Source organism: Poecilia reticulata, linkage group LG1 (assembly GCF_000633615.1).
Source record: "Poecilia reticulata strain Guanapo linkage group LG1, Guppy_female_1.0+MT, whole genome shotgun sequence".
NCBI lineage: Eukaryota > Metazoa > Chordata > Actinopteri > Cyprinodontiformes > Poeciliidae > Poecilia > Poecilia reticulata.
Genome location: NC_024331.1, coordinates 28,064,256 through 28,088,948, shown reverse-complemented (window position 1 = coordinate 28,088,948; position 24,693 = coordinate 28,064,256). Strand labels below are relative to the sequence as shown.

Genomic DNA, 24,693 nt, shown 5'->3' with positions numbered 1-24,693 from the left:
CGGTGGTATATGTTGGACTGTAACATATAAACTTTTATATGTAAAATGTTACAAACATTTGAAAGTGCATGATCATTTTGAAAGAATAGCGTTTTAGGCTACTAAGTCAGCTAGCTTAATCCGCCTTTTCTGTCACTGTTACTGGTGTATAAAAAAAACCCTATTTCACATTAAGAAATGACTCTTAGCCTGGTGGGGGGAACAAGTCAAGCCTGGTGACCCGCCAGGCTTATAATACACTATAATACACCAGTGGAAACCCTCCATTCTGTAAAGCCCCATCCGAAGTCCAGGGTGTACTTACTACTTTGTGAAATGCTCCTAAATGAATCATTGGGTATTTTTTTTCATTGTATTTTGTCTTTATTTTTACCATGCAGCAGAAACTATTAATTTCTGCTGCATGGTGAGATCTTTTTATGTTGCCGTCATGCAGGACATGATGCACGTAACTGCCGACTGTTGAGAAAGCAACAGGAGAATTTACTCGGCACTCTGCTGGCATGATTAGGATGTTGATCAAGTCATGCAGTTGCATACAAGCCACACGTCTAGGGTAATTTCCCACTCCTGTTACCAGACCCCCCATGCAGAACCTCAGATTCAGACATGCTTCCTCACTCCACAGGAAATCTATACATGCTTCAAGCAGTCAAGAACTCCCACGTTCTGCAATGCATAATGGGAAATGCACTGAGTTCTCCAAGCTCCCCAGAAGACTTTTCTAAGGCACTGCAGAGAAATTCATGTTATTTCTGTTTTTTATTGTCCAAGTTTTAAGTTCTGTGTGAAGAGTGCCTAAACAAGACTGGGCAGGAAAATACTCCAGAGGAAGAAAGTTGCGCTGCACAGTGGCGCAGTTGGTAGAGCTGTTGCCTTGCAGCAAGAAGGCTCTGGGTTCGATTCCCGGCCCCGGTCTTTCTGCATGGAGTTTGCATGTTCTCCCTGTGCATGCGTGGGTTTTCTCCGGGTTCTCCTGTTTCTCCCACAGTCCAAAAACATGACTGTCAGGTTAATTTGCCTCTCCAAATTGCCCCTAGGTGTGAATGTGTGTGTGTGTGCATGGTTGTGTGTCTCTGTGTTGCCCTGCAACAGACTGGCGACCTGTCCAGGGTGACCCCGCCTCTCGCCCGAAACGTTAGCTGGTGATGGGCACCAGCGACCCTCCCGACCCCATTAAGGGACAAGGGTGCAAGAAAATGGATGGATGGAAGAAAGTTGCTCCTTTCTCTTGATTTTTACACTACAAAAGGAATGAAAGAGGTTAATTGGTTATTTCTTTTTTTGTTATTTGCTTGGTATGAGACATGAAAACCTCATGAGGCAAGGCAGGAAGTTTGATATAACAATATGGCTGCAGGAAGCCGGTGAAGATCACTTCCTAAAGAGTCACAGTCACTTTACAGTCCGTTTTTTAACTAAACCAGGAACCAGTCATGCTCAAAGTTCTGACTGAGACTTATATATTAACCGAATTTACAGCTCTTTTTGCAACATCTTGGTGAGACATGTAGCGGGACTCTCAAAGTATAAACAACCCTGAAAGTGTCCCAGGCTTTTGAGTTTAATAAATTAAAATGGTGAATCATTTGAAAACTGTTTTTCACCTTTAATGCAACTCTTGTCCTGCACAGTCTAACTGAAAAGGAAATAAATCTGTTGGAGGCAAACACATCAAAAGCTCAAAATCTCCAACAACCTGGGTAAATAAGTCTGCTAAGGCTTAAGTCTTTGTTGAGCCGCCTTTTGATTCAGTTTCAGCCTCCAGATTTCTGTGGTTGGAGTCTATCAGCGTCCCACGTCTTGGCTTGGTAATCTTTGCCTTCTCTACTTTGCAGCTGTCACTTCAGCTCCTGTCAGATTTAATGCTGGACTCTTGACTAGGCCTTTCCAAAACTTTAATTTTCCTCTCATGAAATCATTCTTTGGTTGATGTTGATTTATGCTTGGACTCACTTTGATGCTGAAAAATGCAGCCCCTCTTCATCTGCAGCTTTCCAGGTTTGGGGTCAAATCTGACTGCTTTTTGGAACTGTTCATAACTTTGTCTGCCCTGACAAAAAACACAGTTCCACTGGGAGAAACATGCCATGTTTGACTGTAGTGTTGTTTTTGTGCCAAATATCTGACTTGGAATTGTTACTCAGTGGTTCCAGTTTGGTTTTTATCAGACCATTACACATTTTCTCGTAGCATTCTGGAAGATTTTACACAATCCTAGTACTTCTTAGAAATTCCCGTAGCACAATCAGCGTTGCTGAACCTGCCAGGAGCCCCCTGATTAGCCTCAGTATTGTCCTATGATTGGACTGAAATATATATGTTGTGGAGTATTGATCCTTATGTTAACCGAAATCTTTGCACAGCGACGTCATTAATATCTTTTGTAACCTCCCTGCAAACTACTCAGAAAGGCTGAAACTGAATTAAAAGGTGTTTCAACAAAGTAGAATTTGTGATCACACATATTTATTTATGCATATGCTACATTGTTGATTTTTACAATGTATATTTTCTTCTATTAAATGTTAGTTTCTACTAAAACTTTCCATAATAATTGTTTTGTTATATGCTGAAAAAGTTTCAAAATGCTATCAGTTGTTTTAACATTTACATTTACAGTTTTTGTTTGATTGACACAAAACTGGGCTAAAAATGCTTGGAATGAACAGGAAGACAGAGCAAACTAGACGGGTTGCGAGTGCATTAACCAAACTGTACCGTCTCAAAGAAAATAAACACGAGAGTTCAGCTTGAATCGAGCTTCTCTCACCACATGGAGACATGTCTGTGGGGAGAACGGTGAACTCCGTGTCAGAGCTGTTTTTTGAGTCAGTGTGTGCATTAAAAGGTGAACGTGGTCTGCAGGCTGAAAAGCACTTAGAGCGGTCAACAGGAAAAGAAAGCAGCTATTTCATTTTGTTTCAGGTGATTTACCTGATTTATGTTTCTGCAGTTCTTTTCAAATTGTTCCGCCTTCCTCGTCTTTTCACTAATTTGATGGTGATGACGACAATAAGGAGGATTAGAAATGATTGGTGGTCAACAGTGTAGATGTTCAGCACGTAAACATCACAAGTGATTTTTTATTTTTTTACTGGATTATTCTGTTTTCGCTGCAGGATGGAAGCTAATCATTACAGTAACTGTGTGCTGGCTTCTCACCGCCTTCATTTTTCATAACCTCTCTGGTAGACGCTTTGCATGTTGGGGGCTTTACTCACAAACCCCTACTGGGCAGCATTTTGCTTTCTAATAATTAACACGTTTTGAACACATGCAGACGAGTTTCCTTGCACTGTGTCAATCTTTATTCATTACCCAACATTACATTTCTCTATACTTTCACTGCTGTCTGTTGCACTTTTCTTTTCCACTTTTGATGTCTCCTTCTTTCATCTTTTTTTAGCTGAGAGTATTTATATTTGTGCTGCAATAAGACACATTCTCCAAAGCAATCAGAAATCTAATATATATGTTAAAGTACAAAGGCAATTCAGTTTGGCAAACGCTTTTGCAAGATAGACTGCGTGTTTGGCAATTTAGGTTATGATTTACAGCCTCGAAATGATTTAACAATAGCTTTGCTCCTTATTCGCACTTTGTCTGATTCAACCTCTGTCTGTTGTGTCTCTCTTTGTAGAAACAATCAATTTTCTTTCCTAGCTTTCAGAAACACCTCAACAGTTAGCCGTCTTGGTGCAGAGGTGTGACCCTTTTACGGGTCGCGCAATTAGATTCAGCTCTTATCTGATGTATCGCCAAAAAATGCAGCTGAACCAGAGCAACGTGTTACAGGTGTGGGCTTACACCGTGGGTTTATGATTGAGTTAAATTCACATGGTGACTGTGGTTCAGCAGCTGCGTTGCGACTTGGAGGTTTTGGGTTCGATTCCAGCTTCCTCTTGTTGCATATTGATGAGCTCCTGGGCAAGACACTTAACCACAAGTTGTCTGTGTGTCGTGTGTGAATCAGTGAATAGTGTAAAGTGTGTTTGACTGGAAAAATGCTACATAAGTTCATTTATGCAAACATTTAACACATAAATAAATGCCTTCATATGAGATAACGCTAAATTAAAAGAGAAAAGCAAAAATACTCCTTCTGTTGTTGATTTGTAGTTATATTTTACTGTAGAACATTTATTAAATGTGATTTCGATTCTGAGTCTTAGACTTTACAAAAACACAGAATAAAGAACAACTTTTAGTTGTTTCCAATTAAATCTGCTTATTACCAAAAATAAATTCAGCTACTTTGCTCTTTATACAAAAACACTGGGACTCTAACAAGCTGATGTAATCTCTGTTTTAATCTGCATTTCCAAACAGACGCATTAGATTTTCTTATAAGAGAGATAAGTGTTGGAGCTAGCTGAGCAGCATTGTACAGCAACATGTGGAGGAGGGGCAGCGCTGTCTCTGTGCTCCATGCAGCTAATAAAAAAATTCTGGTTATTCCTGCACTTTCTCAAGCACCTAATATAAAAACATTATTTCAATTGGGGGTTCTGTAGAGTTGTTTTTTATATTTCGCTCACTTGATGCAGGTATGCTGCATCAATCATCCTTTTCCATGAGACCTGTAAAAGCACAATAACGCACCATTTTTTGGACAGTTGGAGCCGTTTAGGGTAGTGTGACAAACTAAACCTGCAGCCGCAGTATTTTGTTACCGTCAGAAAATGCGAAACCTCTGTGTTTTCCTGTCACCGCACCAGTGACCGTGACCATCTTCAAGCTTTAAGAAATGTTTATATCCCTGTTGTTGAGTTGTCATTTAGTGCCATGAAAACCTCAGGCTTTCTTCATGCAGTTTGCATTCAAACTTTATAAAAACACCAGACCACTAACAGCTGAAACTCCCTGGAGGAACGTAGTCCAGTTGTTGACAGACGACATTAAACACATGATCACAAGCTGTTTATTTTACTTTTTAGTCTTTGGAATGACATGTTGTTAACATTTGGATTTAGACCAGCAGTAAACAAAAACACTGTTGGTAACATACACGACTTACACATCTGCTACTTACCGTGCTAACAAAAGCTGCTACTCGATTGGGGCTAAGGGTTATTTTAGTCAATTAAAAATCAATTATTCTCTGATTAATGGTAATTACTCAGATAAAAACAATTGGCACATTTTGTTGTTTTTTTCATTTAACCACTTAAGTAAGTTTTTCTAAAGAATTTGAACCAGGTGAAGCTAAAACGCAGCTGATGAGTTCTGGGTAGAACATATTTATAGACAAGGGGTTTTTTGCATCTTAAATGCAGAATGCATATTGTTTTGGTAATGTTTTGACTAAATTACTTTGAGTGTGTTGTTCTTTGAACAATTGGTCTTTTTAAGTGTATATACCCCAACTAACTAAATTCAGTAGACGATTATTTCAATCATGGATTCATCACAATTAAACGATTCATAAACTCCAGATTGGAGAAGAAAAAATAAATAAATGTTGAATTTTGTGTCAAACACAAACCTACTCTATGACTTATTAGGCTGTTGAAGCTTCATCACAGTTGCTGTGGAGGTATTTTGGCACAAAGTAGTTTCAGTTGATTGAGATTTGCAGGCATTTTCTTTCTGCACAGCTCTATTAAGGTCCTGCTGCAGCATTTCTACGAGGCTAAGCTTTGATTGGGCCATTACAGCAAAAATGATTCTTCTCTTTTTCATACATTCTTTTAGGGATTTGCTGGTGTGTTTGGGATTATTCTCCTGTTGATTAAATTGTGGCCAATCTTTGGCTGGTAGAGAAGAAAAAAAAATGCATGTTGTATCTGCATATTACATCTCTTCAGCGGATCTTCACAGTTCTACTGCCAAATATGGATGATTGAGTCCATCTCTGTCAGCTGTACTTACAAATTACATCGTAATGAGATTTTTCATGAAACACACAGGATGTGTTAATGTTCTCATTTCCATCACGTGTCCAAAAGATGTTGTAGTGAATATTAAGACCAAAATTAGTATTAACACTCAATAAGAAACCAATCGGTGTGTGTTTTTGTTTTCGACAAGCATCCTTTCAGGTTTACATAACTGAAACATTTAATCGGTTATCAATACAGCATATGGAGAGAGAGAAATCCTGAAGCAAACCACAGAGTCCTCCTCCTTCCACTGCTCTGTTCCTGTACGCGTCTCTTCTCTTGTGTCTTTGTTTTCTGTTCGCTCCAGTGAAGGCTGCGCTGACAAAATAACAGCAGGGCTGGGAAATGGAGATGTGATGCTCTTTATGCAAATCAAATCTTGCGTTGCCATTCATTTCACTCAGAGCACCCAGAGGACGGACAAAGGAGCGGAAAAGCGCTGGGGGGGAAAAAAGCAATAGAGAGAGCTAAAGGCAGGTCAGCTTTAAGTAAATATTTTTACAAAAACCCAACAGTGATTTGTGACCGCCAGCCTCTAATCAGTATTCAGCATGGCTGAGTTCAGAGCTGAGTTACTGCTCTCAGCAGCTTCAGTGAAGCAGCAACACGTAAAGAACCGCAGTTCATTAATGCTGACATCAGACTTCTCTTTAACATCTGAGGGATAAATGCTTATGTTAACAAGGCTCCTAAACAACCTGGGAATGTTCTCAGGTCTCAATGAGCGTCATCCTCGTAACGCCACGTTATGTAATAATGTAAAAACAATCGGGCTTTAAAATGTAATAAAACGTCAGTGAAGCTGTAATAATTGATGCAAAATGTAACAAAACCTTTGAACGCCTAATACCAAACGTTCTGCTGGCTTTGAGTCAGAAAAGCCAATTCAATGACCAAAAGTTTATTTATTGACCAAAGTTTCAATTTAAATGTGCATAAGAATTACAACATGATGGAAGTATAATGATTAGGATGAACACAAACAGTTTGTGATTGTTAAATACATAATGCTCCACATTATTACCTTAACATTTCTACCAAAGAGCTTCCTCTGCATTTTGTACTAATCAACGCAAAATGTATGAACTAGTTACATACACTGTAAAAAACAAACGTGTCCAATTTACAGTAAAATATACCGGCAGCTGTGGATGACAGAATTTTACCATATAACTACTGATTTTATCGTATTAAATATGTTTGTGGATTATTACATAATTTAGCTTTAATAATGTCTTATTCCATTTTGAGGCCCAGTTTTATTACTTTATTAAACACTGTGGCATTATAAGCTTTTCTCACTTTCTTTTATTTACTTACTTCTCTTTTCCCTTATTGTGTCCATTTAAAATGCTCCCACATATTTGATGTCAGGCTGCTGATTGAGAAGCTGATTAGCTGAATAGTAGCGCCTCCTCAAAAACTTCCCTGTGCTCCTGTTAACAGAACAACCATCAAATCACCATGGCTCCACCTTGCCTCCTGTACCGCCGCCTCACCGCCAGCAGCCCTCAGTAACGGCCTTGAACCAAGCCTTGGGCTCCACGCACCACGCTGGCCAGAACCTAAACTCCTCGCGCCAACTAACCCCTCCTTCTGGAAGCCCGGCTCCCGTGGCCGGCCAATCACCAGCCGAGCTGCAGACCACGCCCCCCGAGAGCGTCCCGCTGCAAGACAGCTGGGTGCTGGGTAGCAATGTGCCTCTGGAAACAAGGTAATGACGCTAAACACCGGTTGGTTTTAAGCCAATCTGATGGATGCAGGACTGGGTTACATTTACTATAATGACTTTTTTTTGTTGTTGTTTAAATGTACTTTTAGGAGTATTTTTACTTTTACTTGAGTAATTTCATTATGACGTGTCACTACTTTTATTCTCTACCCACTGTGAGTAACTTCACTGAATGAAAAACAACACGGACATACACTTGCAATTTTTAGTTTCATAAGTTTTCATTGAAAGAAACTGATTTTGAAAATTTTCCTTTATGAACTATGGTAATTTTGGTCCTTTAAATACCAACATTTCCATTTAACTTTGATGTAATTTTTAAATATTAAATGATTAATAATTTGATCAGAGTAGACTTTTTACCAAATACTTTTTAACTCTTACTTGAGTACTTTCTTGACTACTTTTTACTTTTACTTCAGTAAAAATATGAAGTAGTGCTACTCTTACTTGAGTAAAACTTCGGGGTTTTCCACCTACCTCTGATTGGATGAATGTAGCTTCTGTAATTTCTGAGTTGTCGTCAATTCCAGAAATGTGTTGTACAATTTCAGTCCACTCAAAACTTAAATGTGTACACATGTGATTTACAGTGAAGCTTTACAGAAATCCAGGTGAAGACAGATACAGTTTGACCCAAAATGAATAAAACCTTTTGAGGATGTAGATTTGAAATCATATAAATGCCAACAAAATGTTTCTGATGAAAACGAGGGATGCATCTCTTAAAAGATCTTTACAGATGCCTCCTTCATTTTAATAAAATAATGCAAAAGGAGTCTGAAGAAAATATTTTTTTCCATTTGCATTTTATTTAACAAAATTGCATGATGAGAAATATGCATACTTTCCTTACTAATCAATGGAAAAATCTCCAAATTCTTCATTGCTGCGAGAACTTCAGCATGTTTCTACCTTTTATGTCCAGTTTGATTTTGAGCTCCAAGTCTTTGAGGTTTAAATGCCTCCCATCCATCACCCTAATCTTTAACTCCCTCCACAGTTTCTAAATAAGATTCATGTTGTGACTCCAGAATGTGATTATTTCCAGTCCTAAGAAACAACTTGGTCAACTTTTGACATGAGCTGCATTTTTTTTTACATTACTTTCTTGTTAATGTGTCTGAATTACATTTAATGCAAAATGTAAGGTGTTTTTTTTTTTATCCAATTGTTAAATGACCGTCACCTGGGAGATGTGGCAGAAAACCAGACAGGATGAATATTTAGCTTTGGCCGTGGAGATCTATGCCTGAGGGGGGAAAATCCAAATTAAATTTGATGTAATTTAAAACAAATATCCTGTTCTGATATGATTTCCCAACCTCTTCCATAATGTAAGAAACAGCCACCTGCTCTTATCCATAGATTAGACTGGCTGTGCTATGAACATGGAAAAGTGATCAGATTTTACTGTAATGTAGTGAATAAATCCAGAATTTGGATAAACAGTTTTCCTGTAACTGTAAGTTGTTTCTCCACCATCAGCGCAGCTGCGGCGCGTACCCTGGCTCTTTCTCTGAATATTACTTTTATTAATCCTATACCAAACTTTGAAAATGGCCAATAAAAACAGAGTGTCAGAACGATGTTTTTTCTATTTCAAATAGCTTTCTAAAAGATCAACCTGTGTCACATACCAGCTGTATGATAAACATTACATGCATGAGCCTTTGGGGGGCGCTGTCTGGGGACTGCCCCCACTCCCTGTCCATCTTTGGAGGGCCAGTCAGGCAGCTGCCCCCAGGGGGACCGGTACCCCCCCGAACATGTGCAGCACTGCTATGCTCTGCTATGTCTGGCCCCGTCCTGCACCGCAGCTTTAATACACTGCGGACCCTCAGGGCTTCGCCGTCCAGCTTTTCTTATAATCATAATGACACAAGATCTGAGCATGAGTAAGGCTGAAAAAAGCAAAACCAGAGCTTAACCCAGACTGTTTGGTCTGAAACTGTATCACCATGGTAACTAAAGACAGCTCTTGAGTCGCTGGAGTGCCTGTGCCATGCTGAAAATAAGCCTGATCAGAACAGGTGCTGTAGTCACATTATCAGCAGTGGGTTTATTTTTTCATTCTTTAAAAAAAAAATGTATATGAAATGATTTGAAAAGCAAGTTCTACTATGGATACGCATTTACGACATTGCCCAAATATGTTAGTGGCTTGATTCTTCAAAATCATTCAGTAAAAGAAACATAGTTTAACGCAGCTGCAAGCCTAAATATTCAGTTTCAACTCTTTCTGTGCTTATGAAGACAACATTGGAGTTTATTGATCTAGTAAAACTGTGTTGTTTATCGATTACACTTCAAGTTAGAGATTACATTTTTTCAATGCGACAGACATAAGTACCAAGACGAGACAAACGGAGCCAAAATAAGTGGGTGTCAAAGACATTTATTACGTCTGGCCCATGAAAGGGGGATTAATGCTGTAATGTAACAAGAGAGTGTTAATGTTCTCATTAGAGGTGATAATTCACACACACTATCTCCAGGACAAATACTCTTGGCTTAGACAGCCACACCTGTTGGGGCTCAAATGGTCACTGGCTCTTGCAGACGCAGATGTCAGTCAAACATACTCAGTGGAGTATGTTTGACTGCATATATATATGTTTGTTACACTACCTACATTTTATAAACGGGTAGGAAAAGTTGCTTTTCATACCTGGTCCTGCATTAGGAATGTGAAATCTACATTATATCAATTCAGATTCCTTAAAGTAAGTTTTAAGACAAAGTTTTAATGAGTAAAACATCAGGTCAGAGAGTTGAGAGTTGGAAGCAGGGGCTGCAGATCTTTCGCTCCAGTAGAGATTTCTTTTCTTGAGTCTGTTGCAAACTCTCCATCTGCCTTTAGTTTTGTCTTAAATTCCACCATACCAAGCTGCACCCAGCCTTGCCTTTCCGCTCAGTGAAAAAGAGCCATTAGCTCACTTTATTAAGGAGGCACATGGCAAAAAATACAAAATCCACATTGCCACAGATTTCCATGATGGGTTTAATGCCAAACGTTCCAAGTCTTTGAATATAACCTAACTGAGCTTTACCGTATTTTCCGCACTATAAGGAGCACCTTCAATGAATGGCCTATTTTAAAACTTTTTTCATATATAAGGCGCATAGAATAGACGCCTCGGTTCGGGTTGCCAACTTGTTCCGTACTCTATTATTACACATCCACATTTGTAAAGAAGTGGTTCCCGAGTGCTTTATATAGTATTCTGCCCCAGTCGTTGTTTCTCTCACGGTGTTGGTGTTGCGATATTCTGCCCAACTGCTTTCTGGGTAACACAGACCAACCGACACGCTGCCACCGTAGTCTCTGTCTCTCTTCCCCGCCCCTCCGCCCCCTGGCTTTAAATGTATTATCATACTTTATTAACAATTCAGCGTTTTGACGACTATCCCAGCATGCACCGCGCACTTTTTCTTCTACAGGGGAAAATGAAGTCGGCGGCTGTTTACCGTAGTTGCTAGACCTGTTGTGGCTCAATATTGGTCCATATATAAGGTGCACTGGGTTATAAGGTGCACTGTCGGCTTTTGAGGAAATTGAAGGTTTTTAGGTGAGCCTTATAGTGCAGAAAATACGGTAATATAAATTCTGTCAGAAGTAAAATAACTTTCTTAGTAGACTCCTTTTACCTATACATAAGTTTCTTCAACACTGCATAATAAGCAGATACAGTGACATTGAAGGAAATTTGCTTTCACAGATGTATCTTGGCTTCATTCTATCATTTTATGCTACATTATGTTCATTATTTACTTATTTTTTTGTGTCAAGAACAGAATGTAACTTTTAGTCATTTTGTACTTCTAGTTATCTTTATTTACTAAACAAAGCAGTAAAAAGTAGGAACTGAAATTTGAAGATAAATGAACGTCACTCGTCGAAATAAACCAGCTATTCATTTAATGTCAATTCTGGCACTAATATTATAGTATTAAGAAATTTGTATCTTGTGTTTTCATGAAAATAGCTGTGTGAAAAGGTAAGGCGTATAAGAAAATCATCGTAAATAAAATAATCTCAATAAATTTTAAGCTTTTTCAAGAAACTGGCTGTCATCTTTGGGGAAAAAAACAAAATTGATCAAGTTTTATTTCAGTTGAGCAGAAATAAAGAAAATCATTTTCCACATTCCTTTTGTATTTTTCCTCTGATAGTGTCAAAATACATAAAACAACTGTACTAATTATTTGTCATGTTGCTGTTTTTTGTTTATTTGTTTTCAAAGTAAAGAAGTAGGGACTGTGCTTTCCTAATGAAGGGAAAACGGAGGCTGCAGCAGGCTTGCCTTGAGAACGCCTGCAGCAGGAAGTTTGATCCCAGCCTCCTCCTGGCATATGTAGACATGCATCTGGCCAAGCTGCTAAATCACAAGTTGAATACCAATTTGCATATTAGTTTATGAATGTGTGTCGATTTGTGTGTGTGTGTGTTTTTTTTTATTGCCGCTCTAGTACAAAGTACTGTGAGTGATCAATTTGAGTAAAGGCGTTATGTAAATTCAACCCATTTACCATTAGTTCTGCCTGTAAAAAGGTGCCTCCTCTTTGAGAGATCGCTGATACATATGAATCACACGCAGCAGGTCGTGGAGCGATGTATGGATCCTAATGCTCTTTGAAGTATTGTGCTGCTTGTAAAGCTCACAGAGCAGAACCAAGATTTTAAAGTGGACTCTGAGGTTAATTGGACGCCAGTTCAACTGAAATAACGACGGTGTGACATGTGACTAATTAGAGGAGTTTGTCAGGAGCCTTGCAGGAATCCTCTGAACAACATGACAGGAATCCAAAGAGGTTTTGTTCACTCAACAATGAATTTGAATTTTTTTTTAAAGTCAAGGAATAAAAGCCTGAATAACATTTTTCAACTTAACACATAAAAACTTAACTGGGCCATATTTCATTGTGACAGGAAACAGTGGGGATCTACAATTTCGGCATGAAACGACAGAGTGAAAGCTGAGTCAAAGGTTACTCTGAGGTCCTTTCAGACGCAAGGTCTCAGTTTTCCTTTTGTTTAATCGGTGAATGTTTTGCAGCCATTCCAATCCTTAGTGAAATCTAAGCACCTGTGTAGCATATTTAACTTTAAGCTTAGGGCTTAAAACTAATATGGGAGTGGATATCACCCAAGTAGATAGAAAATGTCACTCTGAAAATGTGTTCAAATGGAAGAACAATGACAACCCTCAACATTGGCACCATTGCTTCTTTCCTCTCAGTGCTACACAAATCGTATATAATGACCAAGTATGTTAATATACTGAAAATAACGATCGTCCAGTCACTGTCTCTTATTAAAGCCTTTCCAAACACAGCTTTCTCTGCTCCGGTGTTGGGGAATCGAGGAGACAGCGAACCTGTCGTCCGGCTAAATCAAGTTACTGAGACATGATGTGGAACGACACGATTTACCGTAAAGAACCTGGTATCTCTGCCCGCAAAGCCAACTGGGAATGTGGATGAAAAAATGTTGTTTCTTCTCATTTTTAGCAGTGTTTAGGTTAATAAGTATGACAGACAATACATGTGTGGGTAGGATTCCAAAGAAAGAGGGAGTTGTTGATTACTTAATATCACAGGGTTGTTTATGGTCGGCTGCATTTCCTCTCCAATCCAAGCAGCAGTTGCAGTCATTGTCTTCTCAGGGGAAACACAAACTGATTCAGTTTGGCTAACTACCACACACACATGCACACACACGCGTGCGCACACACACACACACACACACACACACACACACAACAAAAATGGCACATCGATCACACAACAGTGCATTCTTATTTTCTGAACGCGTGCGCACGCACACACACACACACACACACACACACACACACACACACACACACACACACACACACGTTGTCATCATTGTTCTAATCCGCCTTGTGTTGCTTCAGTTGTCATCCCTTTGTAAATAGTACTAATGGAATGTAAATGCAGACTCTCGACTTGTGCATTTGAAGGGCTGCTGTTATTAAAGGCCTATCAGATTAGTTCTGGTTGACAACATGCTTCACTCAGCTCAACAGACTGTGGTTCCAGTCATTTTACACTTGATTATCCCCACACTCTGTCTGATTATATACACTCGCATTTCCACAATCGGACCAAAAACAGGCTCTATACTCTGTGCTTTTCCCGTGTTCCAACATCGGCGTCGGTCAGAAAGAGATTGGTTGGATTTTTCCCTATCGATTCAAAGAAAATTTAATTAAATGTTTCACCTTCTATTCACAGTTTTCTGGGTAGGAATGAAAATTGACAACATTCATAAGACTGTGAAGATTTAGAATCTTTTTCTTTTTTTATTATCTCTCAATACAATACAGGAATGGGGAACAAATATATTCCAACTCAGGAGCAATTATTTCTTTCTGTTGGGACATTTTTTACTCTATTCTTTGATTTATTTTCTCTTGTGTTCTTCCAGGCTGGCTTTTCAACAATCTGCAACCAGCTCAGTCTGTTGGCAGCAGGACTGGCCAGTATATGTGAATTAAATATTTATTGCTTATGGTATCATGACCTGCATAGACATGTTAAGTTATTGCTTCATGTTATTTAGGAACTTTTAGTGGTTTTAATGTCATTCTCAAGTTAATGTGCCACAAATATTTTTTTCGCTGTTAATTCATCACAATACAAATGTTTAAAAATATTTATTATTATAGATTATAATGAAAATAAATCATCAGTTGTGAAAGGGGCTAAATATCCATGGTTTTTCTTCTTTGTCCCACAATATGAGCTGCTTTCTCTGCTGTGCCAGTTGCTTCATTTGAAGAGACTTCTTACTCTCATTTCAGTATATTTTCAGTCATGCTTATACAGTATCCAGCTTCTCTTCAATAAGATAAAAGCTTTCCAGGCAATGAGCAAATAAGCCAGAACAGTTTGTCTATCTTTAAGGGTTACAGGTTCTCGACAGGCGGCTCTGCTGTTGCTTTGCGTTTCTTCTTGTGTGCGCTGCCTCCTTCACTCTGATGTAACTGTTGTCAGAATTTTTTGGAGCCAATTTATTTATTTATTGTTTTTTTTTGTTTGTTTTTTTTTCACAACGTCCAAGTCCTCCTCACACACAGCTGGTGGACTATTATGAAAGTTTGCATAATTAATAAAAGCGAAAGGTTTTTGCTTTGAAAGATCTAGCTTGTGTCATTTAGAAAGTTTGGTCACAATTAAAGTCACAGTTTTTATTTTTTTATTATATCCAGCTGTAAAATAAGCAGACTGATGTAAGACTCTTCTGCTGTAGGAAGAGTGGCAATAGAAGAAGGAAGTAAATTAAATATGAATAATTTTAGCTTTGTATGATTAATTTGTATCTTTATATATATACATATATTGAAACTGATATTCAAAACAGCAATACTACCATTTATTGATGCAGACTTTAATTATTTCTGTATTATCACACAGCCCTCGGCTGAGATTTTCTGTACGTGAAAGATGTTCATGCCGTTTTTCAGCTGCAGTTCATCATGGAAATTGGACTAGATGGGACAGGAAAATTTACATACCACTTTCAGCACAGCACAACTTGCCCTGATGTGAAACTAATGTATAGCTAATTATGTCAGATCAATTTATTGTTATGGGAACCTTGCATAGTTTATTGTTGGAATGTGACATCATAGGTTAACAGAGTATTCCTCTCGCTCTCCCTTCCACCTGACTCTCTTCTTGTTTGTGTAGGTTTCATCTCTGACTTTAGTATATTCCCTTTAAATAGGAAACAGTTTCTACTCATGAATATGAGCCTCTGTGTAAACTCATTTTCTTTGGTTGCAATTGTCTTCAAAAACAAATGAGATTCCTCTGTCGGTGTTTTCAGTTAAGCATGACAAATTTCTCTGTGGCCTTGTTAACATGAGAAGAAACAGCTGAAAATCATTGTCATTGTACTGCATTTCATCAAGCTCAACTTTCCAAGCATAGCAAACCATAAGCTATCGCATGTCGGCATGTGTGCCTCCTCAGACACCCTGGTTAGGCTGTTTTTTTTTTGTTGGTTTTTTTTTTCGTTAATCGGTGTGTGTTACTTTTGCAGCTGTGTTTTCATACATCATTGTGGTTTATTGGCTTCAAGATTTTCCAGATTTTAAGCCAATGGTAATTAGAGCTTCATGACGAACAGATATGGAAGTGATGTTTAGAGAAGACCTTAAAAAAAAGATTAAAAACATATCAGCGCTGACAGATTGTATTAGTTTTAGTGTGTTTTTGTGACGTTTGTTAACCAGTTCCAAAGTTGTAATGAACAGGAAGTATCCGGGCAGGGCCTGACTCGCAGCAGGGACGTTGTTGTTAGCAGCACTAACTAGCAGACGGGGGGGACGCGGAGCTGGAGGCCCCTCGGAGCAGCAAAGGGAACCACTTTAGCATTTTAAAACACAGCAGTCCAGCTGCTCTCTTGGGTTTTCTGTGACCCAAATCTGGTGATTAACACATTAAGTCCAGTTATGTTATTATGCCGTCGATCATTTCTCCAAAAACTTGCATCACATAAATTGTAATCTGAAAAAATAAAAAAATCCTTTTAGCTTCGTAATAAAACAAAATAAATTCTCATTATTCAGAGCTGTTCCATGTGAAATGTGAACTTGTTTGTCTTTCATTTTCTTGGCTGTTGAAAACGTCTGCACTTGTTTAAACCGACAATGAGATTTTCTTATATTGTAACACTTTCATTACTGCAATAGGAAGAAAATTAAATATCAGTCAGAGGTTTGCCTCGCCACATCATGTGAAATATAAACCTTGATGAAGTGGCTTGCTATTTGATCAATGAACAAAGTACATCTTATGCCTTTTGATTAAATGCTTAAAAATTGCTGGAGGTTCAAAACAGACAGTCTTATTCACTCACTCCCCTTCTACATCCTGGATTCTTGTTTTTGCCATCCCCTTTTTGTTCTTTCCGTCTTCACATCTTGCCTAGTGGCAGGTATTAATTGAGGAACCCTTGTTATAATAGGTTCTAATTGTTAATCACACAGCCTTGTTAGAGAGCACTCTAATTGTAATTATAGAGGCTCGTTAGCCAGGGTCCTGTCATTAATTAGACATTGTGACCTCGGTAATTTGCTGGAGGCATACATGTATGTGCCAGTAATTTTCTCCAGCTGGGTAATGTCTGGCTTTCAGGAATGAAAAAAGCTGTTTGCCTTTCATCTTGAACCTAAAATGAATTTATTCTTTATATGATCTATTGTCCCGTTGGTGAGTTAGTTCAAAAAATCTGGTTTAGTGAAATTACCTCCGAACCAGATTGGACCTTCGACTCTTTCTGCAAGCTTTCATTTATTTAAGAAGCTAAACATTCGTTTATAGTTGAACACAGTGTCCCTGATACACTAACAAGTCAAAATCTTATAATCTGGGTTTACTTTTGTAAATATTTACTAGGGAATCTGTTGATTTCTCACTGCACAAAACAAAATATGTAATAATAAATGTGTGTATTCCACCTAACCTGCTCCAGTGGCAGATGTAGGAAAATGTAGAGAAGGGAAAATAAAGACGTATTGACCTATTTGCTCTGAGTAGATAAGAAAAACATTTATTTTTATCTGTGCAATTGCCTCTTGGATATCAAGATGAAGCTGACTTGTGTTTGTACTTCGCAAACTTGGACTTTTGCTAAAAGATTCAAATGAGCAAATGTCAAGAAAATCTTTCAAGCACAGCTAAACTTTATTTCAAGATTATTAAAGGTTCTTTAAATGATGAGAGACCTGAACAGAAGAAAACTAAAACCTGAGCTTGAATCAATATTAACTTGACCATGTTAAAGCTGAAAGTCAGAAAACCAGGGATTGCTGACTTTTCATTGTGTTCACTGACCTGACTTACTAGTATATGGAATAAACATTGTAATAATAACTTTTTCTCCACAATAGAAGATAATTTTCTGCCAAGTTTAGCTTTGAATAGCAGCACTATTTGTATATGTTAAATTCAAATTCATAAATGATTTATTGTCATTTCCCTAGAGGGAAATTAAATAACATAGCAAACCATCAAATCATAAGTGGGGGAAAAAAACGTTTTCAGCCATTTCTATTAATATTGTCCAGAGAGTAGCCTTCATGAACATGACCTCTTTGTAGCTGTGAACTCAGCAAGAATAAAGCTTGGACACACTTTTGACAAATTTTATTTCTGGACACAACAACCTGTAATTATTCTTTTTTATGTTTGTTAAATATGCCAATTTTAAGTTAAACCTAAATTTAACCTAAAAATACAGTTCAGATTTTGTTAGACATATTTTCCTCTCTGGAAAATTGATGAGGAAAGTACATATTTGTAACTGCCTGTTGTCAGGATTAGCTGTAGCTTTTCAGTGTCATAAGGAACTTCATTCCATACATGGGATTTTATTTTGGAGCTGGGAGGGATCGCTTGTTTGGAAACGTTAACAAAGGTTGTGGACGTTATGGCCAGATCCTTTAATTTAAGTTATATTGGCAGATGTGTGCTTTGAGTGAGAATGAGCTGCTGAACATGGAAATGTTAAGTAGGGGCACCATGTACGACTGAACCACGACCTGCTAACATCCGTCTTCCATGGCGTAGAATCTACCCAGTGAAGTTATGAAGCAGTTGCTGCCTACGCCAAGAACTTCTTAAAAGGATTTTATAAAATTATCCTGCTACATTGTGTCCAGTTTGGTCCTGGACTTCCATATTATTTGAAAGACACACTTTTATTAAATTCTCAGTTTTGACATATATTTTTTAGACTCTTGAGTCTAACTGCTAACTTGAGGCCTTCATTAGCTCCAATAACACTTTTTGGTTTTTAGCCCCAATTAGTTTCAGAGCCGTGTAGAAAAGCATGACACATTCTCCACAGGAAATGACCTCATCCAAACTGAATTCCTTGTAGTTAAGAATAACAGTTGGTAACCTTGCACTGCCATAAGGTGGAGGTGCAAAATAATTAACTTTGGAGGACAGTAATTACAGATTCTGTTGTTTTCAGACGCAATTGTTGATGCAACTATTAACGACTAAAGTCTGTTTCTCTCTCCTTTCAGGCACTTCCTCTTTAAAACAGGTACAGGCACCACTCCTCTCTTCTCCACAGCCACTCCTGGCTACACCATGGCTACCGGCTCCGTCTACTCACCTCCCACCAGGCCATTGCCAAGGAACACCCTGTCCCGTTCTGCCTTTAAGTTCAAGAAATCCTCCAAGTACTGTTCGTGGAGGTAAGATGAAATGTTAATTTGCTTCTTCTTGGTTTTTTTTTCTTATATCTCTTCAAGTTGTTCAGTTTATTTTAAAAAAGCCAGTTCAGTTCAGTTCAAGTAAATCCTCGCCCTGGCCCGACTTTCCAACATTCCTCAGAAATCTTTTTATGTTGCTGAACGGAGAGCAGCTCTTGCACCCTGAGCTGGTGTCTCCTGTTCAGTCCTTCAGTCTTTTCATTGGCCCTACTGGTTTTCTGCACCTCTGGTTTTGCAGAATTTGCAACATTGCATTTGTCTGACTATCTTGGTAGCTGTGAATGCTTCACATTGGACTCTTGTTTCAACAATAAATAAAAAGTTGGAATAAGAGTTTTTGTTTAGGCTCATGATTTGTTTCTTAGCCTAATGTCTGTTAAATGAAATGCATTCAAATAAATTGAAGCACTGTTGGAACAAGGAACGCACTTAGGGTAATTTGACTTTTTTACTTTTGGTGAAAAGAATATCGTCCAAGAGACAAGAGATCAAGTCTGAAAATCTCTTGAGTCTTGGACAATACTTTACCCTCTATCAGTACAGAGAGGGTAAAGTAAATGACCCTTAAGGTCAGCGATTGGTGGGTGGATCTTTTGCTGTAATCACAGCAGAGTCATATTGCTCATGAATCGGCTCTTTTCAGCTCCGTCCACAAATTCTCAATAGGATTGACATCTGAGCTTTGACTTGGCCACTCTAGAAGAGTCGCCTTGTTGTCTTTAAACTACTTCTGTGCTGCTTTCGCTTTATGCTTGAGTTTGTTGTCTTGCCAGAAAATATATCATCCAAATTCTCCTGCAGAAATAATATCAAGCCCCCTCTCCATTGTCAAGTCTCACTCTAGCACATTAATATGGTTCGGTTCTCTGTTCTAGCCATGATGCTAGTGGTTTCTCCACTAGCATCATGTTCATCACAGTGTGGGTGTGAATATGGACAGGTGTCTCAAAGATGTCTACGGGCCAATCAGCAAATGCCGTCTGCTGCCAATCAAATTGCTTGCACGCAACACCCAGCTGGGATTGGTTTACACCATCACTGAGTTGGTTCTGAACACAAACCAATCTGCCCATATGTGGGGAAAAAATATCAGAACATCCTGGAGGACATTGGCCAGCCTTGAATACGAGGCCTTAAAACCAATCAAACTGTGGTTAGGCACAGTTTGCCCACAGTTTGCCCTTTCTACCAGGGCATAGCTGGGAGGCCTCATCTGAATACCTCTAACCTACCAACATGAGGTTTTACCAACATGAGGTTTGTGGCTTAGCCAAAGCCTGGAATCTTTTCTAACATATTTTCTGATTAGTACTTTTCAGTAAGTTATTTTAAATATTTTGTTGTCTTCATGTTGTAATAATAGCAGGTTTTACATTCAACAGACCAGAATGTTTGAGAACTTCGTCATGTTTTGTTTTAACAAATATCCTTGCCTATTTTCATGAGATATGCAAACTATAATAAAATTTCTAATCCTGTTTATGATGCATACAATTCTGTCATAGTCATGGTGCAGTAACCTTTCTATCTTTCTTACAGAAGGTGACAATGTGACATTAATCTTGTTCCTCCCTACATGTCCTCAGGTGTACAGCCCTCAGTGCAGTTGGTCTGTCTGTACTTCTCTCTGTTCTGCTCTGCTACTGCATAGGTAAGATGAAACACAGCCGTCTTCCTAATACAAAACACACAACTGCAACCCAAACAAATGTATAAAGGGGATGGACAGTGCATGCACACATCTGCTTATCTTGCAAAGCACTGAACCGCATGCTGCCAACGGCCTGCAAATTGACATATGTGAGTGTGTGAATGTGGGCTGGAGTGTGAAACCATTTGGAGTTGTCAACAAGACAAGAAAAGCTCTATATAACCGCAGCCTTATTTCCCATTCTGTCTGTCCTTTGTTAAGTCCACCTCATCTTTCTTCTGCTCTTGAGTTTCATCCTCTCCGGCCCCAGCTGTATTCTACCATTCATCTTCTCTTCCTGCTGCCGTGGTTGGTTGTTACTTTGTGCTGTGAAACCAGACAAACATCCAGGATCTCGCTTTTCCTCAGTGGCACCGTCCCAATTTTCTTTTGTCATGGCTTTTCTTCCTGGTGTGGTATTCTAGGCTAATATGTTGGGCAGACAGGATTACTTCCTACATATGGAAACACAGTTAAAGCCTAAAATTCAGATACACACAAATTATTTGTGTGTACTAAATGTCAAAATAACAAAGGGGAGACTTTTGTTTTAGATATTCTCTGCAGTTTACCTGTGTGGTATTCACATGGCGTTTGCTGCAGTATTGAATTCATTGAAAAGTGATGCAGCAACATTATTTTCACCTGATGTCTTGTCTGCCGGCGGCAATGAAACAAAGTTCCTCCATTAAATTTTGAAGAGTCTTTAAATTTATATAATTGACATTTGCTGGTGCAGCATTGATATTTCACCCTTTTCAACAGTTCAGCCTGTTGGCTGTAGTCTCTGTTAGGTTGGGACTGAATTTTGATGTCTAATAATAAGATGTTTCCTCAGTAATTACTGCAAATAATTGATCTGAAAAACTTTTCTACTTTTGATTCAGATGATTGGAATTGATTGTGTGTTTTTATTGTTTCTCTTTTATCCTTCCATTTGGGATTTTGAGGCTTGATAATAGTGTGTAGGTTCCTGCCAAAAATGATAAAAAGACTCGACAGAGATCCAGGAATCCAAGATAAAGAAAAGAATTGATCTCTTCCTGTTCATTGCTTTAAATGGTCAGGAAGTTTTTTTTAGCTTGTTTGTGAGACAGACTTGAAGGATCAAAATAAAATGAATCAAAGAGATAAAAGTGGTATTTATTTTAAAGGTCATTGATTCCCAGAATGAACCAAACCAATTATGATCGCCGCTCAGATGGTCCTTGAACTTAAAAATCTCTTGCCTTAGGCTGGTGTGTGTGTGTGTGTCTCTTAATGTGTATATTTGGATGTGAAGCAAAGGTGTCCGTATTTCATCAGCTCTTTCATTGGGTGTGTTTTAGGCTCCCTCATGCAGCATTGTTATTTTTTTTTTCTATTGAAAGCATCTGTCGAGGCTTTCCTGGGATTTTATGGTTGACAGATGCACACACTCCTGACACACCAACACACACATATCTGTTTCACACACTAGTGAACACACTCATGTAAAAACAGATTTATGCAGTTATCCGTACACTACAGAGACACAAGAGAACAGGTGAGAGATTTAAAACCATGAACACAAGCACAAAGAACAAGTTATGCTCTGGAGGGGGGGGTGAACATTTTGATTGGCACATGCATTCAGCTCAAAAACACACACCCACACACACACACAAAGGGGAGAAATAAAGAGAGCCTAAATAAATAAAAAGAGACAGAGCCTCTGGTCGAGGCAAATTGACATAATGACAACATTTGATTCATGTTTTTCATAGCTGCGTTTGTCTGTGGTTTATGTTTGTGTGTGTGTGTGTGTGTGTGTGTGCGTGCGTGCGTGCGTGCGTGCGTGCGTGCGTGTGTGTGTGTGTGTGCGTGCGTGCGTGTCTTCCCAGAGGCCTCTGTAAAAGGTGTATTTGAGTTCATATGTCCTCTTTATTCTGAGTAACTGGCTCATTCAATTAATTTGCTCTTTCTTAACAATAAACAGCTGTTTTATGTTGAAAATGGACAAAAGTGGAAGTTTAATAAATCATCAAGTAATTTCAGACAGTAAATTATCCATCCATCCATCCATCCTTGAAAAATGTTTCTATTTGACATAAGTTTCTTCGCATGCATAAAAACTTGTGGTCTATATAACTAAACTGCACATAAAGACTTTATTTAATCATATTTTAAAACTTGGTGATCTTTATTGATGCTCTTGTGGAAAAGAATACAAATAACATTTGAGTCAATTTTTTTACATTAACAACAAATAAAATTCTCATAACAAGAAATGTTTCAAGATAAATGATAAACGATATAATAAAAGCCCATTTAAATATACCTACGTCAAAGTGCTACTGTTTTTTTAACTGCTTACTAAATAACAAAGTAAAAGTAACTGAAACAGGAAGTTCCTAAAAGGTTGTGTGATTACCGACCATCCATGCTTAAAGGAGAGATAGGTGGCGCTATTTCTGATGACGGGCAGCGTATTACAACTATTATAAACGATTTGTTTGTTCATTCATTCATTTATTCGTTCATCCATTAGAAACGTATGGCAACATATTCAACATTTTTTAATTTACTGGGAGCACTCATGAACTTGTTGGTTATTTATTCATTTGAATCCTTATGTAAATTTAACTAAGCAGTCATTGAATCTGAATATGTGCTTTAAAAAAAGCTCCATTGGTTACAATCTAGTATGACAGTTACCATGGCCAGTAATCCTCTTATTTCCTCCCTCTCAAACACACACGCATGCACACACAAGTCCCTGTTTATTACCAAACACTCTCCCATGGCTCTCTGCTCCTGCCCTCACCTACGAAGGGTTAAAGCTACCTGGAGCTGCAGGACTTCAGTGCAACGAGGGAAAAAGTGAATGTGGAATAACACTGAGGATTCACAACCGTTACTTTCTTTGCTAATGTTCTCTTGTGGAGTCGGCTGCCCTTTCAACATCCCACCATCAAAGCCAAACTCATTTGCTTTTGCTTCACGGTTCTGTCCTGTTCAAGAAAAGAGTCCGAATACATATCTGAAGTTGATATTTAAAAAAAGATGAATGTTTATCTTAACCTTCCTGACCTACACTATAGGAAATGATTGATGCAGTTAATTGCTTCTTAATCGTACACGGTGTTATGCCGTTTATGATTCATCTCCTTTCGGATCATATTTCCAGTAAACATGCAAACACAACACCCCACATTAAGCATCACTCGGCCCTTTCACATCATACGAGTGCTTACAACAGGAACCATTCACCTGACCACTGATCCCCAAAGTCTATGTCCTGCTTTTCAAATTGCATTCGCTGCTTTAAAAACAGGCAAAGTTATTGTGCACTACGCCCAGCATGCTTTATTTGTATACCTCCATTTCCTCACACTTACACCTTTCCCATACACTTTTTACAGCTCCATAAAAATAGAAGCAGCAAACACAGATGCAGTGTAACAGCAGCTTTAGCATCAGAGGGCAGTTTCTGCTAGCTCCTGTAAGTCAGGATGTGCTGAATTACACACTGCGTTCTTGCACTTGGCATCTCTCTGAAATGAAAGCAGCCTTCTTTTCTAGGACCTGAGAAAAACGGAGCTGGTACCTTGAAACAAACACAATTAGTGGCCAATATGTGTCACTTTATTCTTAACAGCCCTCGCATAGTTGACCCCTCCTTTCAAATCTTTTGTGTCGCGTTCAGCGGTGTCCCGTCAGCGTGATGGTTTTGGTCAGGCCTGTCAGTCTCACATTAGTTCTTTTTATTTTCAAGAGCAGGGATGCCATTGCACATCTCTTGCACTCACTTGCTTTTCAACTGCACATCAGGGGAACTCAGTGGGAAGCATCATCCAGATGGACAACGTGTGTTTCTGTCTCATTTAATCTTGCCTGAATGGGAGACGCAGTTATTTTCAGCCATTATTGTTGCTTTATATTAGAACCATCTGTTGCAGCGCTGTATACAACGGTGCTACTTCCAGCGATTTCAGCAAACGCCCGAGTAAGTCGGTTGGTTATGTGCGCTACAGCTATCTTTGAGCAGAGCAATTCTCTTAGTGCACATGGAGCAATTAACTTCTAAGATAAATTGACACTGTCTAAAGCTTAATTATCGTTCCAACCTTTCCAGGGTATGTCCTTTGAAGAGTAGTGATAAAG

General features: G+C 38.6%; 1 protein-coding gene across 14 annotated transcripts in view; it reads left to right on the top strand.

Annotated features, from left to right (window-relative positions):
• tenm3 (teneurin transmembrane protein 3) overlaps positions 1–24,693 on the top strand; it is a 549,164-nt gene that overhangs the window by 409,634 nt on the left and 114,837 nt on the right. For all 14 annotated transcript variants that reach the window (XM_008419232.2, XM_017305071.1, XM_008419253.2 and 11 more), the window contains 3 exons: positions 7,332–7,599; positions 18,687–18,860; positions 20,465–20,529. In XM_008419232.2, coding sequence (XP_008417454.1) covers positions 7,332–7,599; positions 18,687–18,860; positions 20,465–20,529 — 507 coding nt within the window. The remainder of the gene's footprint in view (positions 1–7,331; positions 7,600–18,686; positions 18,861–20,464; positions 20,530–24,693) is intronic.